Source organism: Panthera onca, chromosome A1 (assembly GCF_046562875.1).
Source record: "Panthera onca isolate mPanOnc1 chromosome A1, mPanOnc1 haplotype 2, whole genome shotgun sequence".
Taxonomy (NCBI): Eukaryota; Metazoa; Chordata; class Mammalia; order Carnivora; family Felidae; genus Panthera; species Panthera onca.
In genome coordinates, this window is record NC_138339.1 from 92,184,886 (window position 1) to 92,202,653 (window position 17,768).

At 34.9% G+C, this 17,768-nt stretch overlaps 1 protein-coding gene across 2 annotated transcripts in view; it reads left to right on the top strand.

Annotated features, from left to right (window-relative positions):
- EDIL3 (EGF like and discoidin domains 3) overlaps window positions 1-17,768 on the top strand; it is a 423,610-nt gene that overhangs the window by 395,516 nt on the left and 10,326 nt on the right. For both annotated transcript variants that reach the window (XM_060635428.3, XM_060635426.3), the window contains one exon: window positions 4,192-4,347. In XM_060635428.3, the coding sequence (XP_060491411.1) occupies window positions 4,192-4,347 (156 nt within the window). The remainder of the gene's footprint in view (window positions 1-4,191; window positions 4,348-17,768) is intronic.

Sequence of the window (17,768 nt, forward strand, 5' to 3'; positions counted from 1 at the left end):
TTTTCCTAAGTTAGACACTCTAAAAATATTTATGCTTCACTAAAACATTACATGATGTTTTACAACATAAGAGTTGCATTCCTACATAACCCTCATGCAATACTTTTTTCTTTACTTCTATGTCATTTAAGCCTCTCTATATATGAATCTCTCATTTTTTACTCATATAATTAAAGGAAAATAAATCACCATAATTTCAAATCTAATTCTCTCTTTTAGTATTATTTTGGAACCATTTCCCTCCAGTAATTAATCTTAGTATTCAAATGAGGATGTACAACATTCCATAAAATTATATTACTTTTAGTAAAACATTTCACCCATAAATGGGAATTTCAGTTGCTTCACATTTTCTCTATTTTAATTGAAGATGAAATTACTATTTTTTTAAGAAGGTGACCAAAATATACTATGTTCCAGAAGTTGCTTGTAGGACAATCTAACCACCCTCTTTCTCTGTTTCTATATTTATGCTTCTAATAACATTCTGAGAGTGATAATAGATTATTTCCCCAGATTTATTTATTGTTTTACTCTTAGCAGATTCTATTATAGCCCTTAATATATTTTATATGTTGTTTTACACACTTAGTAAATATTAACTCACCTAATCCTCATAAAAATCCTATGAGGGTTGTTATCTTCATTTTTCAGATAAGGAAATTGAGATGTAGAGAAATAAAGTAGCTTTCCCAAGGGCATATAGCTAGTGAGGGCAGAGCCATTTGGGGAACCCAGACCATCTAGCTCTTCTACAATAGACTGCCTCTTAAGACGATCGGAGAAGATTTTTAACTAGTTGCCTTTCCCCATAAAAATTGGTTGGTGCCACTGTGATACTATATTTCCTTGACCAATGTATCCTCTGTACAGAAACAAGAGAAAGACTCTTGGCATTTTCTGTTATGGTACCTTGTGGCCTCCTTAGGCATGGTTGGTTCTTGTCCATAGAACATACTTAGGAAGTAGTTTTAACTCAATCCAGCAAAACTTTTATTGAGGGATTGTTACATATAAGGCACATTTAATACAGATCCAGACATGAAGAGCAGAGCACTAAGCCAAATGTCTACCCATACGCCAGCTCAGTGCCCTAAATAACCTGCTGTATTTGAGCCAAACCCCTGGAGGTAAAGGTCTATCTAAGACAGCTGAAGGCATTTTGTCTAGCATGTTTGCAGTACAAGTTTAACTCAGAAGATCCATAAGAGGGCAAAGTGCTCATGAGCTAAGGGTTAGCATAGATACAGATAAATGAGCTTTTCTGGGATCATCCTGCATGCTGAACATGAGGGTGACATGTCTGTGAGTGTGTTTCACTGTATATACCCTGTTGCAGCACCTTCGTGTTAAGTGTGGGATGCTGATTATTTTTACATTAAAGGTTTGCTTAGGCCTGGTATTCTAAGTTTTTTTGCTACATTAAGTAGCAAATTTTAGGACAAATCCAGCTTGAAACAGATTGCTGACTATTAAAGTAGAGAAATTTACTTAACTGGAACAAAAAAGAAAAACATTTCTAGATCACAAACAAACAAACAAACAAACAAACAAAAAAGCTGGAGAAGGGGAGCAGTTAGAGTGGGAGAAAAACGTATCTGTTAGAAAGAGCCAAGAAACACAGCTTAAGGAGAAAACATCTCCACCCAGCAGGAAACCCAGCTGACTTTAAGAAATACCACAGAAAAAGAGATATGCTATAAGACTCTTCATTGCGTCATTGTAGCTAAACACTCATAGAAGTTTAAAGAGTGAAGAATCAAGCCATGGAAATGTTCATATTCTTGGAGACAGTTTGAGTTTCTGTGTGTTTATAGCCTTGCAAGCAACACAGTGACTCAGAGTGTTGGAAGATTTTTTGCCCATTTAATTGAGTGTCAACAATATTAAAAGCATTTTGAAGACCAGTAGCAATGCCTAGGTGTCTGCACAATTATATTTGGACTTAGAACAAAAGCAATCTGTATTTTTAAGCCTGGATAGGTGAAGTAACAGAGCCAAAATTCATGTTAAAACACAGGGCTCTTCTGGGGCACCTGAGTGTCTCGGACGGTTAAGTGTCCAACTCTTGATTTTGGCTAAGGTCATGATCTCATGGTTTGTGGGTTTGAGCCCCATGTCTGCGCTGACAGCACAGAGCCTTCTTGGGATTCTCTCTCTCCCTCCCTCACTTCCCCTCCCCTAACTCATGTGCACATGTTCTCTCCCTCTCTCTCTCTCTCTCTCTCTCTCAAAAACAAACAAACAAACAACAAACAAACAAACATTAAAAAAAATTACAGGGCTCTTCTCGTATTATAAATCCAGGATTGTTTTGGTTTGGAGCTTAGAGTTTCTGTAAGTTTAATGAGTGTAGTGAGGAAGCTTTGAGATTCTCCAGAAATTTCTGAAATAATCACAAAGCATAGCAAGAAATCATTGAGTGAGAATTTTTATGTATGATGGAACTTTGAATCAGAATGTTGAATTTGAATCTAGTATCCTCCCTTTACTCACTATCTATCTTTGGATCACACATTATAATATATTAGCCTCTGTTCCCTCATCTCAAAGGTACTGTACAGGGCTGTAGAGAGGATTCATTGAGGACACACAAGAAAGCACTTAGCATAGTGTGTATGAGGCAACAAAAGTTTCCTTCCCAGGTATCATCATTTTGCCACCTTGCTTTGCTGCAGGATAGATATTTTAGATGATATAATACATGTTAGGAAATATGCAGAAACAAAAATATTTTCTAGTTTTGATAAACTTTCTAAAGTATTTTAATAAAGAATTAAAGGTAGTTTTCTGTCTTACTTCATTGTCCAAGTTGAGTCTGATGTCTTTAATTAAACAGTGTTACAAAAAGTGGTCAAATCCCCTGTGAATTTTTAAAGAAATTTTCCTAGGCTGTGAAACTTTGGGAACTTTTTTCATATCTTTATTGAAAAGCATCTAAATACAATCACTAAATATGGTCTATTCAGTACATTCACCCTGGCTCTCTCTTTTCATTCATGGACTATGTCTGACCCATGACTGTCTATTTGTGGCTGCATACATCTCACAGGATAAAGAACCTGAAATAGAAACAAAAGGACATAGTGGTTGAAAGCCACCAAGGTCACATATGGGATCATGACAGTGAAAGATGATAAGATCAAGGATGTAAGCAGGGCACTTAGTCACAGGAAGTAGGAGGAAGTAGGTCGCTATTGTGGAAGGAGAGCGGAAGCTGTAGATCAAGGAACATTAATAAACCTAAAGGTAAAGCTCTTACAAGAATTGTCCACATAGAAAACAAAGATTCCTATATTTTTTAAATTAACATAATAAGATATAAGAAAAGCTTCATGAATTAGAGAACAGAATTCTACTAAATTATTCAATGTTATGTATTCTTTTTCATGAAAATCAATGCTGTCTTTTGCATTTCAATCACATCTTGATTAATTTAATGCTTACTGAGTCTCCATGCGTGTTTTGCTTTTATAAGTATGTATTTTGTAGGAAAAAACACCTCATGAGCACAGATCCCACAAGTCAGGGATGCATACTGTAATCCTCCTTCATTTTTGAAGAATGTCCAACTTTCTCCTCAACATTTTTAGAATTGTAGTTTTCTAAACAAGATTTTCATTGTACAATGATTACTATTATTCAATTATATATTCCTGAGCTGATTAAAACTCATGGAAATAATGTTGACTTTTTATTTAATGTTTAACTGTGATACATATAATATCATTTCTATTCCTAATGTGTATACAACTAGAGTCTGATTTTTATTAAAATTGAAATGACCAGTAATGTCAGAAAACTGAATTATAAGCACAGGCTCTGGAAGACAAGCTGGGGAAGACCTTCATCCCAAGAAGATCAGCCCTGCCTGCCCTGTTCAATCTTAGTTGCACAAAACTGCACAGCTAGAGGAATTTGGTTTAATATAAAATTGATTGGTAGACTAAAATGACCATCGTTTTATTTTAAAACAGTCAAAATAGTTATTCAGGTTTTCAACTAAGTTTATCCAGTGGCAAAGTCAAAATTATTAGCCAATCACAGACTCAGTCATCAGTTTCGAAATACAAATAATCAGTGGATCTTTGGCTTTAACATGTATGTTACTTAACCTCCTGAATTTGAGCAACTTGCACATTTATAATGGTCTCTGCTGTGGCATTTAAATTATGTCTTTTCCTCTTTTAGGTGGACCTTCTGGTCCCTACCAAAGTAACTGGCATCATTACACAAGGAGCTAAAGATTTTGGTCATGTACAGTTCGTAGGTTCTTACAAACTAGCATACAGCAATGATGGAGAACACTGGACTGTATACCAGGATGAAAAGCAAAGAAAAGATAAGGTAAGTGATCCAGGTGGTTTATAACATGCAAAGTGAAGGACCAAACTCTATCTGAATATGACTGAATGAACTGCTTAGACATATGTATTAAAAATAATGGCTATATCCACTGAGAAATGTATGTTAAATTAAAAATTCTAACATTTTCCATAGTAGCAATTATCTAAGATCCAGCTAAGTAAAATTTGCTTATATTTTATAAACCTAATAGGAGCTTGAATAATTTAACTTAAAGCACATGTACATACTTATTGTCTGAATACTTGTCGCTATTAACTTTACTATTAAAAAACGTTACTGACATTAGGCAAAAAATGTAGTTTGGCAAAAAATATTTTAAAAATTAAAAGATTTTTAAGTTATATATTTCCTTGATTATTTTGACAATAGGAATTTTAGAAATGAACAAATGTTGACTATTATACTGTTTCATCAAAATTAAAATACAGGATGTTTCTCTGCTCAGTTTCCTTCATTGTGTTTTAATTAATAGATTTGTTTAGTTTTTTTAACCTGTGTAAGCTGTTTTAATATTATCATAATAAATATATATTATTGCAACATCCAATTCTACACTATACTATTTGTAATTGTTTTTCTAAATGTTCTTACCATTCTAAATATCGTTCTGTAGTATCTCCTGGTCTGAATTTGTGTGGGGCCCTAGAAAATGGAAGTGCTCAGGGTTCATATCAATAACTAATTGGACCAGATGTTAATTGGACCAGTTGGGCCAATGACACTGAAACTCATTCATTGCTTGGAATGTTTGTGCTAAGAACTCTACCTTTCTAAAGACATCAACAGAAACAAACTTCTTACTTCAAGGATTTGGGGGGAAATATATAATACGTTAAGTATTTCTGAGTTCACAATGACTTTTTTCCATTTTGTGTAGCCTTTTTATTCCCTGGTATATTATTCACCAGCAGAGAGTTGGGAATATCTTTCTTTTTCAAAAATTCAAGACAGAGAATTTATTAATTTTCCAAGAAATACTAAGCCTAGATGGCTATTTCAGTGAGTCAACAGAGTCTGAATTCACTTCACATAAAATTCATTTCAGGGGAGACATATCTTTAGGTTTAGATTATAAAATCCACACCTATTTACCTTTTAATATCTCAGAACACATCCATTTAGCATCTAGAGATACATTTAACATCTCAGAACACACACACATTTTACATTTTAACATCTCAGAAATTGGTATATCTTACAATGTCATAATTTTAATCGGAGGCATTTATTATTTTCTAGAAGAACCTAAAATAATGGCATGTTTTCTAATCAGTAGCATCGTAGATTGAGTGTATATAGGGTTTTTTGTGAAACTGTCTTTAATGTATTTTTGACTGTAGTCAAAAATCTGCTGTGATTTATTGTAAATAACTATTTCAGTTCCTACCTTTCACCTTTTCACAGTAGGCATTCTGATGCATAGAAAATGAAAATATGTTCCGTAAGATGAAGCTTTTTAAACTTCATAAATTATATAGCTCTTAAAATTAATTTTAAAAGAGATAAGTATTCTCATACATTTTCCATGTGTAATGTTCACTAAAAAGCATATCTGTAATAGCAAAATCCTTATATAGATTGATTTAGGGAGGAGGTATAATGAAAAATATGATTAAACTGTTGTACTGCTTAAATATTTTTTGACTCCATTTACATTAAGCTTGTCATTTCATGATTATATGTAAATAATTTTTTAATTTTTCCTTTAATTAATAGATTAGGCATTTGCATGTTAATACACTTATTATCTGTCTGAACTGTATATAAAATTTTCATCAAGTTGACCAGGTTACTTGATAGTATTCAGGTATTTTATATCCTTACTGATTTTCTATATCCTTGTACTATCAATTACAGAAAGAGCAATGTGGAAATTTCCAACTATAATTGTGATGTTCTTTATTGCTTCTTATAGTTATATCAGCGTTTGCTTGATGTATTTTGAATGTATTTTTATTTATTTATTTATTTTGATACAGACAGAGAGAGAGCATGTAAGCGGGGAAGGGACAGAGAGAGGGGGAATAAAGGATCTGAAACAGGATCTGTGTTGAGGGCAGAGAGTCCAGCAGAGAGAGGGCTCGAACTCACAAACCAAACTGTGAGATCAATAACCTGAGCCGAAGTCAGACGCTTAGCCACCCAGGCGCCCCTGCTTGATGTATTTTGAAGCTCTGTTAAAAGATGTGTGAACAATTAGGACTGTGGAGTCCACTGCATCGACTAGCTCCTTTATTATTGGAAAATGACCTTTATCCCTGGAAATATTTTTTGATGTGGATTCTATTTTGCTGTTAATAGAGGCACTCCAGTTTTCTTTTGATTAATGCTATGTTGGTGTGTGTTTTTCATTCTTTTACTTTTAACCTATTTGTACCTTATGTTTGAAATGCACTTCTTCTATGCAGCATATAGTTGGGTCTCCTTTTTCCATCCTACTATCTCTGCTTTTTGACTAGAGCATTTAAGCCATTTATATTTGATATGAAAGTTAATATGATTGGGTTTAAATCTATCATCTTTCTGCTTATTTTCTACTTGTTGCATCTTTTCCATTTTTTTGTTTCTATCTTCTTTTGGATTAATTGAAGTTTTTTTAATGATTCCAGTTAAGATTTTGTTGTTGTTGTTGTTGTTCACTTACTTGGTATACTTTTTTGTTGTTATTGCAGTGATTTCTTTAGGCTTTGTAGCATACAAACTTAGTCTACCTTCAAATTAATGTAGAGTCCTAGAAACCTGCCTCTAGAAACACAAAATAGACCATGACTATCAATCCATGGACTTAGGAACCACATTTATTATAACATATGATTTTGACATTCTCCAAATAAGTCTTACTGTAAAAAAAATAGGCTCCCACTGGCAAGTTGGTCACCTATGAAAGTAAATTGATACTTGGTGAACAGGATATAAGCCAGAATTCTTATGGGAGCCAATAAATCACTATCATCTATTCAATGTAAAAATTTCTGAAGAGTTAAACCATTTTAATATTTATAAACATAACAATTGGATAAACTTATACCATGTAATTGGTAGTTTTAAAACTAAGCCAGTTTGTTTATGGTATTATAAATAATTTGGTATGTTGAAGAAAAGCCTTAGGTAAGTTTACTATTTACTCCTGAAGGAAATGACAAACACCAACAAACTGTACATAAGAATATAGCAATTACTATTATGATAAAGAAATAATGTATAAGAAGGAACTGTAAAAGTTCTTTGAACACTTGGAAAAAAATATATATATATGTGTGTGTGTGTGTGTGTATTATATATATATATATATACATATATATATATATAATACACACACACACATTCCAATGTATACATATACCAATCAAAATAAATGTTTATATATAATCCAAATAACTATTGTGCTTTGTTATTATTATTATTTTTACTAGGTATATTACTTATACTCAGAAATTAATTTTTCTGAATAAGCCATTTCCTATTGATTCCTAATATTATTTGTATCTTCTTTCCCATGGTTACTTTCCATAAGAGAGAAAGTCTGCAATGTTTACAAGTGTAAATTCAACTACAAACTTTCATCCACACAAATATGACAAATAAATTGAATGTTGCAGGGCAAAACATGTGCTTGTGAAATGTTTTCTGTATGTACCTTTCCAAGGAAATATTTTCAAAAATTTTTCTAATTCTTTTTGTGTCCTTCTGTTTTTATTGACCACTTTGCTCTAATAGATTTTAGGCTGTTTATATTGAATTGTGATACAGATCCAGAAATAAGATTACTTCAGAAAAACAATCTCAAAATAATAGCAATTTTCTAGGTTTACCACAGGTGGTGTAAATGAAATACTAAAAATGTAAGAATGTCAAATTTTTTTAAAAACGTATGAATATCTTTTCTGGTTTTTATTAGTCATAACGGACTAAGCCTCAGGAAAGCGATGTCAAGGAAAAAGTATATATGTATGTAAGAGTATCTAAATATACGTATCAACGTATATTATGTATATATATTTGTGTGTGTATGCCAAAAGTCAACTGAAGAGAAATAGATGCCTGTTCTCTTCATTGAATTGTCAGTTTCTCACTACCTTCTCAGAACTTATATAAGAACTATAATTTATTTTAACATTTTATTTTTTGACAAAATTCTTCATTTTATCTTTCATGATTGAGCACGTGATGACACTACCTCATTACGATCTCTACAATCTTATTTTTCTCTTTCTAGTCTACATTTTCTAACATTTAACCAACTTTAATATTTCTCTACAACATGGATTCAGATATATTTTTTAGTTGAAAGTCAAATGTTCCTTTGCTCTCATGAAAGTGATATTTGTTTTATACGCCTGGAGCTGTTTTTTATTGCAGTTAGCAGGAAAATTGCAAAATTTGACAGACACTTTCAGTATTTAATTTTTAAGGTTATAAGCCAAAGTAAAACAATAATAAATTTCAGGAAGCCTTCTTATATGGAAAAATTAGAAATGAAAATGGATTTTCTCATCCAGTATATTAGTCATAATGTCATGGTGTTTAAATAAACCTGAATTCACACCATGGGGGCTTTCTTCTTGGGGGAAAAAAAGATGCTGGTAATATTCTATTTGTCTCCCTCCCTCGAATTATCCAGGTTTTTAAAAAGCATAAATTGCAACTATAATCTGGATATTCTATAAAAGAACGTAATCCCAAACTCTGTTTACAGTAAGATTTTATTGGCCCTGAACAGTGAATGCCACATATTCATCAAGAACAATCTTGCAACATCTTGGTGAACTCTAATTCACTGGTTACCAAAATTACCTGATCATAACACTCATGGGGGAGCTTGTTAAAAAATACTGATTTCTGGGTGCTGCCTCTGGCTCTCTGGGGATGAGTTGGAAATCTAAATGTTTACAGAGGCTCCAGCTAATTTGAATAATAAGCACATGTGGGAAAGATGACTCTAATTGGCACCAACTTTAAGTTCTTGAAACTAAGTGTAGTTTTGGATTTTTCTAGTCAGAATGGAATGTATTATATTATAATTCTTTAGGACTGGCTGGCCACTAATTTGTCAGTGGAAGTCAGTATGAATCAATGTCTCCAAAAGTAAGTTTAGATTTTAACATTTGCCACTTCTCTCATGAACACCAGAAAGTAAACATGTATTAGTTTTAAACAAAATTTAAATTTAAATAATAGATCTAAGTAGTTAGGAACACAGATTAGGTGGGAAAGCACCTCGAAGAATGTGACATTTATATTCATTCAATCATCTATTCAGCAGGCAGTTACCGTCTACATTCTGCTGGATACACTGGGGGAAAACCTGAATATGACAGTGGGTCAGAGAAAGCCCAGTCTAATGAGGAACTTGAGAATGGTGGAAGACCTTTGATACAGTCAGCTAATTTTGAAGACTTCAAATATAACCTGCCAAGTGTATAACTTGAGAAAACAAGTATAGGAAATAAGTAACATGATCTTAGAACAATCTGAGAACAATAAGAACAATATTAAATTATGCTCATTTCATAAAAGTCTGTGACTCTCCAATGGCGGGGGTGGGGGGGTGCAGGGAAGAGATCCTCATTCTTGTCTACTTCCTTTCTTTTTTCAACGTCGATGTGGAAAAAAAATAAGCAGCAACTCCACCAATCCCCATTAGCAAAGCCTTCATAGTCTGTATTGGAGTATATATTCAAATTAATCAGTAAGGACAGATGCCACAGGGCATCCTTTCATTCCTGCTGAAGCTGGCACTCTCAGGTAGCTGAAATTAAATGTGAATATTTAAAGCCTCAGAAGTCCAGCTCTTCAGTGAGGCAGAGGTCAGGTGGGGTGTCAATTTGGTAGTCGATTGTCATGCTGCTCTTTTGAAATTTGACCTGCGTGAGAAATTTGGAACCTACAGAATCCCTTGGGAGGTAAAATAAATGGAATCCCCAGTGGCATTGGGTGAGAAGGATTCTAGCTGGGGGAAGTGAAAGAGAGTGAATCAGTCTTTCAAGGTGGAAAAGTCACATGTTTCTGAGCAGCAGGATCAAGGACATCAAGTCTCTCGTCTTGCCTAGAGACCATTAGTCTCATCCACTCAGAGTCTTACTACTATTTTCAAATAAAGCAGGGAGAGAAAGAGAAGATGCTGCTTTTCTGAAAGCATTTTCTGACAACAAATTGACTCTACACAAAGCACTCGGATTCAAAAATAGCAAATGAGTTGTGCCCCTACATGACAGAGATTTATATGTAGTCACTGTAGTGTACTTACTTAGGTATTTGGTGATTGACTTAATTGGAGCTAAGTTAAAGAAACAATGCTATAGTTTCAGCATTGTCTAAAAATAGGGACAGTGTAATTTAAATAAACACCATCTGGTATCAACTTATTTAAAATTGTATCTGCTTTCTTCCTTGTCGCAATCCAGTATTATGGGACCTTACTTGGATATGTGTTGGTATGAAGAATAAACAATTATCCGTATTCACATTAATGTGGATGTTATTAGATTTTCAAACTTAAGACATCACGTGAGAATGTGTCTGTTTTGGCAGAATGTAAAGTTCAGTGATGAGTCACCCTTTTTAATAAAGGTTGATAACATACAGAGACAAAATATTTAGTAAAAACATGTAAGTAAAGACGTTCAGTTATTGACATAACCTGTGTATACCAACTAAAAAATTCAAGGAAATCCAATGATTCCTTATGTAGCTTTTATAATTCACATTCTTGACAAAAAGAGAATGGAGTCCCTGTAAATTTTACTAAGGCCTCGGACCAAGAAAGCCACATCTCTGTAAAAAAACCCACTATAGAAGAATTGATCTATCAATGTGAAAAGCCATTTGCAGATCTGGATATGCCTGCTGGAATGGGAAAGGACATCCACACTGAACAAATTTAAGTTCAGAAAGCAGCATATTGTCACCAATGAGAAGTATGATAGCAGTTAAGGAGCACAGAGAACAACACAATATGGAATCACTTATCAGAATCAGTTGTGAGATGGGGACTTGGGGTCAGAAACAAGGCACAAGACTGGATGCAAGTCCAGACACAAATAGACAAGGGCAGATGAGCTACACGGAGGACTGTATTTCCATTTCCATATTTAACATGAACTCCAAGTGTCCTGTCTACCCAGAGATGTTTGTTCCTGAACCCAGGGTAAATGGTTTATGAGAAGGAAAGGAAGGGAGGACCAGGAAATGGGGCTACTGGGATGGAGGTGAGCAAGAGAGGGTTAGTAACTTCAATAATTATAATTGTAGAATCGAGTAACTGGCTAAATGCTGGAAATAAAAGGCAAGCTAGAATGATAGACTAGCCACAGGAACAGTCAGAAGCCATTGATCTGAAGAAGCTCATTAAGAAGTCATTCAGGTTATTTGGAGACAGCAATAGAAAGCTGATTGCCTTTCTTCAGGGATCAATTTTGAAGTTGCAAAGAAAATTCTTTGTACGTTATTTCACATTCTATAATATTAAAGACTAACAATGTAAAATAATTTTGGCCATTGAAGCCTTTACATTTCTTAGATGCCATTTAGATTTTTTAATCTTCTTCATTTAAAACAAACAAACAAAAAGAGTGCTGGTCTGAGGACACACCATAAGGTAGCAGAAAAGAAAAACAAACATCAGGCACAAAATCCATAAAACTCACTGATTTGGGAGTGGGCTGGGAACAAAGGGAAGAAAAACATCCCTGCCGCTATGACTCTTATTTAGTGACATATAATATCCCAGCACAGATGCTATGAAACCTCATTCTCAGTGAGACAGAAGTTCAAGATGTTAAAAAACAAACATTCAAGAGGCACCTGGGTGGCTCAGTTGGTTAGGGAATGGACTTCAGCTCAGGTCATAATCTCACAGATCCTGAGTTTGAGCCCCACGTCCGGCTCTGTGCTGACAGCTCAGAGCCTGGAGCCTGCTTCAGATTCTGTGTCTCTTACTCTCTCTATCCCTCCCCTGCTCACACTCTATGTCTCTCTGTCTCCCAATAATAAATAAACATTAATTTTTTTTTAATTCAACCCAGTAAATGTGAAGATCTAATTGGCTTTATTAAATGATGTATGAATGGGCAGCATCCCTTCTAGCTAGTAGAGGGAGCTCAGAAGAGTCGTACAAAATGGAAGGTTTTTATAGAGGGGATAGGACAAGAGTTACTAGCACAAGAGGATTGTTCCAGGCAAGGCTGCTTTCCCTTAGGGGTCAAAGCAAAGAGTCTTATCAGGCAGATTACTTCATCTTCCTCTGGGGGATGGAGAGAGCCCATGTGGCAGACTCCTTGGCGCCCATCAGAAAATTCCTGACCGACCAGTTAAGACTGCATTTCCGGGGGAGGTTAACTGCAGTCAGATTATGTATTAAACCCTAATTTTCAAACTCGGCCTAACTGATGCCTTTTTGGATCTGTGGGTTTTGTTTTTGACAATGGAGAAAGGAGCAAACAATGCAGAAAAATGCAGTGAGGGTTAAATACATGTTTTTTTTTTTTTATTTGTGTTAATTATCTTATATCCTAAAAACATAAGAACTTCTTGGTTTCTGGAAAATTTGATAAGTTACCTTAAAATTTGAAACCATATACTTTTTCTAGGTAACAGATGTTTCTGCATGAATGAAAAAATGTGTGAAAAACACATGAAATACATTACATAACATGCTTTTAAAGTAAAATGTTCATTGAAAGTAATTTTTATTATTACATATCATTATTATATTTATGGCCTTAATTTCCCCAAGGCTCAAATGCCAAAAAACTTTAAGTGTCTTAATTTTTGTCGTCCTAATCCACATTCATCAGAAATTAATAAAAATATCCACAGTGAAAATTCTGAATATCTCATGTTTTTGTTTGACATATATTATTAAGCACAATTGTTTAATGACATTATCCCTCATGGAAAATAATTACACATTCTCTTATTAAGTCGTGCCTGTATTACGACTGTGAGGGACCATCAAGTGTTAGCCCAACTATGACCCTAGCCACTGATTAAAAATGTTGACACACTAAAAATACTGATTAGCGATAGGTCCACAATAGAATAGTCAAGGCTGTAAACCTTTAATAAGTTGTTTAAACTTCAAAAATGTTATTATTCATTAGAAGGCAGTGATGAACCTGACAGAAATAGCAGAGCTTAGCTGTGAAAGATTTTTAATAGTTTTATTAGAAAAAAATAGAATCCTATTTAACTTGAATCTGGTAGTTACCATCCCCACTATTAAAATGAGCATTTGATCAGTCTGAGTAAGAGAAAAAAAAACATGTCATTATTTTGGTTGTTGGAACTATGCACTTACCATTGGCTGGAATACAGCAAAAAATATGAACCCACTTCATTTCTAAGTAATTACCAAACAACTAATATTTTGACTGCTGAATATGCATATTTTGAAGGTGAAAAAACCCTCTAGGATGTCAGTTCCACAGGGCACACATGCCGTTTTTCCTGTCCACCAGCACACGTTCAGCGGTAGTGTGTGAAGCAATGGAAGTCTCTGACTTTCAAAATGAATTCATGTTCTAGTCTTTTTCTACTCATTCCACAGTTTAAATCCGAAAAAGGATAAAAGATGCCTGTCATAATTCCACGCTTATAAGAATCCATAAAAGGATTTCTGGATCTGCCACACCCTATAAAACGACCCGTTAGGCAACGACACTCATGTCCATACTTCTTTTTGTTGGATCTCAAAGAGAAAGCTTATTTATATGTATGGAGGGCTCTCAAGGCGCTAAGGTACTAAGCCCCTTGGGGCCCTTATTGTAGAAGCAACACATTTCTCATCATTATAAGGCTTCTGGTGTAATTTGAAACACAAAGCTGATTAAAGGATAATTTTAAAAATTAAAGATGAACCCAGCGATTATACCTGGATGAAAGGAGTATTTTTTTCCAATTTTTCTATAGAAAAAAAAAACCCAGAAGACCAAACACAGGAATTAATTTCCTGCTTTCCAATAAAGCAAGAAATAAAATTAATTTTGTACAGATAAATGAAATGTTAAATAGTTGACAATAATTAAAGGAAGGCATTCTTCATAAGGGAGTGAAAAAAATATTACTTTTACATAGCAACGTTCCACTTTTGATTTATTTTCTTCTTTTTGGTAGTTTAGTAATATCTATAAGCATTGGCAAAGGTGATTTTTTCCTCCCGATGTCAAATATAATTTAATTATCATTGTGCTCTCAACACATTGAAACAAAAAGACCCAGGATCCAGCTCAAACCCAAGTAAAGTTTGCAGCTGCTCAACTCAGGGCCATTTACTCTGTTCTTCATTTAGAGTTGCTAGATTTACCAAACACAAATGCAGCATACCCTGTTAAATTTGAATTTCAGATCAGCAATGGATAATTCTTTTAGTATAAGTATATCCCAAGTTTGTATCTGCAATCCTGTCTCCATTAAAGATCTCCCAGATTTTCCAGCTAGACCAGATGTTCTTCTGAGAACACACATAAGGAAGACAGAATAAAGTGGGGATGCCTTTCTTCCATGCCTAGTCAAGCACAGCAAACGCACGCACACACCCTCACAACCTGCTTCATCTTTGAGCTTTCACTTTGCCACCTCTTTGTCCATCTCCAGAAATATTTTCTCCAACTCCCTGACACTCCTCCTTAGCAGTCTGGCTTAGAAGACACATGGCTGGATGCTGAAATCACTACTGTGTTCATATATATAGTTGTGTACGAAGTCATTTCTGACCAAAATAGGATGAAACTCTTCAAGGAGATGTGGAGTGAGGAAAAGGTTCCTAAGGTGGGGTAGGAATTATCAGACACCAATTTCTCTACTGCCACATCATGGAAATTTCTACTATGAAGGGATAGAGTCAGACTACAGATTGTTCTGAAACAATGCAAAATGCCCTGTGTGACTTAGGAAATTTTGAGATGAGCATTGAGCTTTATGAGAGAGGCAGACTGTTTTGTACTTTTATAGAAAAAAGAAAAGGCATTTCTACATTTCTGATGTTATACTAAAAAAGAAAAAAATAAGATGGTCTTACTCTCCTACTACTCCTGGTAATATCTCCTATAGATATCTTTAAAAAGCAGATGATCAGGGCACCTGGGTGGCTCAGTCGGTTAAGGGTCTGACTCTTGATTTTGGCTCAAGTCATCATCTCATGGTTTGTGAGTTCAAGCCTCACATGGGGCTCTGCACTGACAGTGTGGAGTCTGCTTGGGATTCTGTCTCCCTCCCTCTCCATGCCCCTCCCCTGCTTACTCTCTCTCTCTCTCTATCTCTTAAAATAAATAAAAATAAACTTTAAAAAAAAGCACATGATTTTCCAGTTCTGTTTCTTCTGTAGGACTATTTCTTATGGCAGTCAAAATCTGAGTGCTGGAAATCAGATAGTTTAAGTGTATAGCCACAGTTTAGAATGGCATATTTTATGTTTCATAAATCTTTATAGGCAATCATCCTGTATGATATATTTCCTAGGGTATTCTTGTTTCCTAAGGAGACTCTCATCATAAAAGAAGTTAAATATGGTTGTGTGTCCTACCTATTGAGTGAGTTTTAGAGTGAGCATTCTAAATGCCAGCAACTATGGGAGAAGAAAGGTAACAGTCAACAGAATTAGAAACTTTAGCTTTGATTTTTCTGAGTTTTTTTCCAGGGTCAAGACTTAACAGAAATATTATGAATTTCTCAGTGAGGCCCTTCTGGCGCTTTGTAAGAAACGGCCCGCTCCCCAGACACGAGGAGTTAAGGATCTGCAAGAAAATCACAGATGGAATGGAGGTGGCTACCCTGTCCCCAGGACTTTTCCCTGTGTTGAATCTCAGCTGTGAGAATCTGGCTGTGTTGAATCTCAGCAGTTCCTTAGCTCAACTTGTCGCTCTCGCAGTGGACTAGGGAGTTACAGGTATAAGCTATGACAGCTTGCCAGTAACAGAGAGGGTGATGTTACTGTGGAGAGTTACATCCCTCCATCTCAGACCTCTATGGGTCAAGTGAGCCTTTCCAGGAGAGGCCAGAAGTTAAAAGTTTTCAAAAATATTCCCAAAGATGTGCCATTTCCTCTTCTTTCCCAGAGTACCTAAGGAGGAAGGGATTTTAGAAAGATATCACAGTCCTCTTTCCCAGTCAAGAATTAAATATCAGCCAACCAGCTTTCGTATTAATTACAGGAAAATGAGAGTGTGTGACAGTTTGAAAAGCAATAAAAGAAAAATCCCTTTATTGTCAGAGTAGAAAGAAAGAGGTAACATATTTGCATTGTTGTGGCCAATTATTATTAGAATCTCCCACGAGTGCATTTTGGGGAGAAAAATGTGTAACAGGAAGAACAATACAGTGTACATAATACTGCAAGAACTCTTAAGTGAATATCAGATATGTGGGTTAGTAAAGATTTCTTGAGATATAATCAGAGATTTATATATACTAGGAACATGAAGCAAAGCCAGATCAGTTCAGTGAAATGCAGTATTTCCTGAAGCCAAAGACCTCCTTTTTTACATAATTACAAAAGAGAGCAAACTTCAGAGCCACAAGAAATCTCCTGAGGGCAGCAATGGGAGTGGAATGCATTTTCTCAGAGAATCCGTATATTCATTTTAATGGTTTAAAATGATCCATGCACTAGTGTAAGAAAGACATGGAACTTGTCCCCATGTTTTTCTTTTTACTTCCCCCATCAAAGAAAAATGTCCTATAATTGGACCTTTGAAGTTAAGTCTTTGGGTAGGCAGTTTGAAAGCCTCATCTAATTTCACTGAGGGAGCTTGGGAAGGAAAGAAATCTCTGAAGGAACCAGGGTCCAGGTTTTTTAAAGGGCTTGTGGAACAAAATACCATTCTGAAAGGAACACAGATAAAAATTGGTATCCAATATGAAATACAGTGCAGAATGATTTATATATGTCACTATGTTCTACAGCTTTCAGAAAACCTGGCAGTTTCCCAGGGATTTCAAATTAATCCCTAGTAGATGGCCAAAGTAATATTCCCCGTGGAATGTGTAAGCTTTTGCAGAAATGATTTTAAAGAAATACAAAAGAATAAAGATGGTGAGCTGTTTTGTTACTGAAATATGAAACAGAACAAGCAAGCCACACTAGCTGTTTGATGTATTTGCTAGGGTTATGTTCATGAAAATAAATATCATCCAGAAAATAAAAATAAAAGGAGCAAGTAAAATAGAGCGAGTAGAACCTAAGAATAAAAGATTTAGAAAGTGTTCTCAAGGGCCACGATAAATAAATTTCAGTAGGAAATTTAGGATTTATTCAAAGAATCGTAAAAGAATATGTTCACAATTAATTTGGAGCCTGAGTCCTGGCACATAAGGTTGAGGAAGTTTGGGGCACAATTCTTTGAGATATTTGGGGTCCCTTTTCAGACTAATCGTTACAAGTATCAAAAAGTCCTCCACGAAAC